At 39.6% G+C, this 1,496-nt stretch overlaps 1 protein-coding gene across 1 annotated transcript in view; it reads left to right on the forward strand.

Moving 5' to 3' along the window:
- arg1 (arginase 1) overlaps positions 1-1,496 on the forward strand; it is a 6,795-nt gene that overhangs the window by 2,108 nt on the left and 3,191 nt on the right. Inside the window, exon 3 of the mRNA XM_023409016.2 lies at positions 1,037-1,211. Within this exon, the coding sequence (XP_023264784.1) occupies positions 1,037-1,211 (175 nt within the window). The remainder of the gene's footprint in view (positions 1-1,036; positions 1,212-1,496) is intronic.

Genomic DNA, 1,496 nt, shown 5'->3' on the forward strand with positions numbered 1-1,496 from the left:
CACACACACACACACACACACACACACACACACACACAGTTTTATTAATGGAACGCAGCAGACAAGATTGGAGAGGCATCCGACCTTGATCCTCCAACAACACGAGACACAAACACACATCACAGAAATAGATCTGTGTGTGTGTATGTCGTGTTTTATGATCAATTGCTGAAACTTATGTGCATCATACACATACTTTATTTACCGTATTTCCTTTTTATACCGTTAACCTTGTGTAAACCTACATATGACTTGAAGTCATCATATGTTTCACTCTTAACACTCAACGAGAGTAACTTTATCTAAGACAAACCTCCACACTTTTGTAAGATGTCACAAGTCAAAGGTTGGGAAACACTGTAACTTTAATCTTTAACTGTGAGGTGGATTTTACTTTCATTTAATTATTTACTTATTTCTTATTTAAAGTAAAATCTGAATCCGAAAAGTATGTGGTGGAGTAGAAGTACAAAGCAGCATACAAAGGACATAATGACATACAAGTACCTCAAACTGTACTAAGTAGAAGTACTAAGTGACAGTCAGACTGGGACGTCATCATGAGGACAGTGAGGTTCACAGACGTTTCATGCGTCACTCATTTCACTAGCAGCAGCTTGTTTCCACACAGGAAACAAAACACAAGCTGTTAATGACCACACAGAGAGCATTCTGGGAAAATAAACCTGTAACAAAGTTGTTGGTTTCTCATCAGAGAGAAAGAGGACGAGGGTAAATTATTTCTGCCACTACAACAATATTTTTCCACACTTTCAGTTATGAAAAGATATTTTTCATCTTATTGTGACAGATTTTATTCCATTTTTACAAGAAAGCTAATTTTTTCTCGTTATAATTTGATATGTTATCATAACGAGAAACATTTGTCATAAAAATACAATAATTTGGAGTAATAACGACAAAATACAGAAGCCCTGACAGGCAAGTGAAACGTTTTTCTTTTCCGTCTGTATAAACACCCCAAGAGGCAAATGATTTTAAATTTAATTTGCAGAGTGTTAAACATTGTCTGCAGGTTGTACAGTGAAGGATTATGGGAACTTGGCGTTCGAGGAGGTGGTCGACGATGAGCCTGTCGGTCGGGTGAAATGTGCAAGAGCGGTGGGCAGCGCCAACAAGAGGCTTTCAGATGCAGTGCAGGCTGTGAAGAGGGAGGGACACACCACTGTGATGCTGGGAGGAGACCACAGGTCAGTGAAGTAAACACCGGTCAGTGAAGTAAACACCGGTCAGTGAAGTAAACACAGGTCAGTGAAGTAAACACCGGTCAGTGAAGTAAACACCGGTCAATGAAATAAACAGACAGGTCAGTGAAGTAAACACCGGTCAGTGAAGTAAACACCGGTCAGTGAAGTAAACACCGGTCAATGAAATAAACAGACAGGTCAGTGAAGTAAACACCGGTCAGTGAAGTAAACACCGGTCAGTGAAGTAAACACCGGTCAATGAAATAAACAGACAGGTCAGTGAAGTAA

The sequence above is a fragment of the Seriola lalandi genome, unplaced genomic scaffold, assembly GCF_002814215.2.
Source record: "Seriola lalandi dorsalis isolate HSWRI2012SDOR001 ecotype SW California unplaced genomic scaffold, Sedor1 jcf7180002054379, whole genome shotgun sequence".
Lineage (NCBI taxonomy): Eukaryota > Metazoa > Chordata > Actinopteri > Carangiformes > Carangidae > Seriola > Seriola lalandi.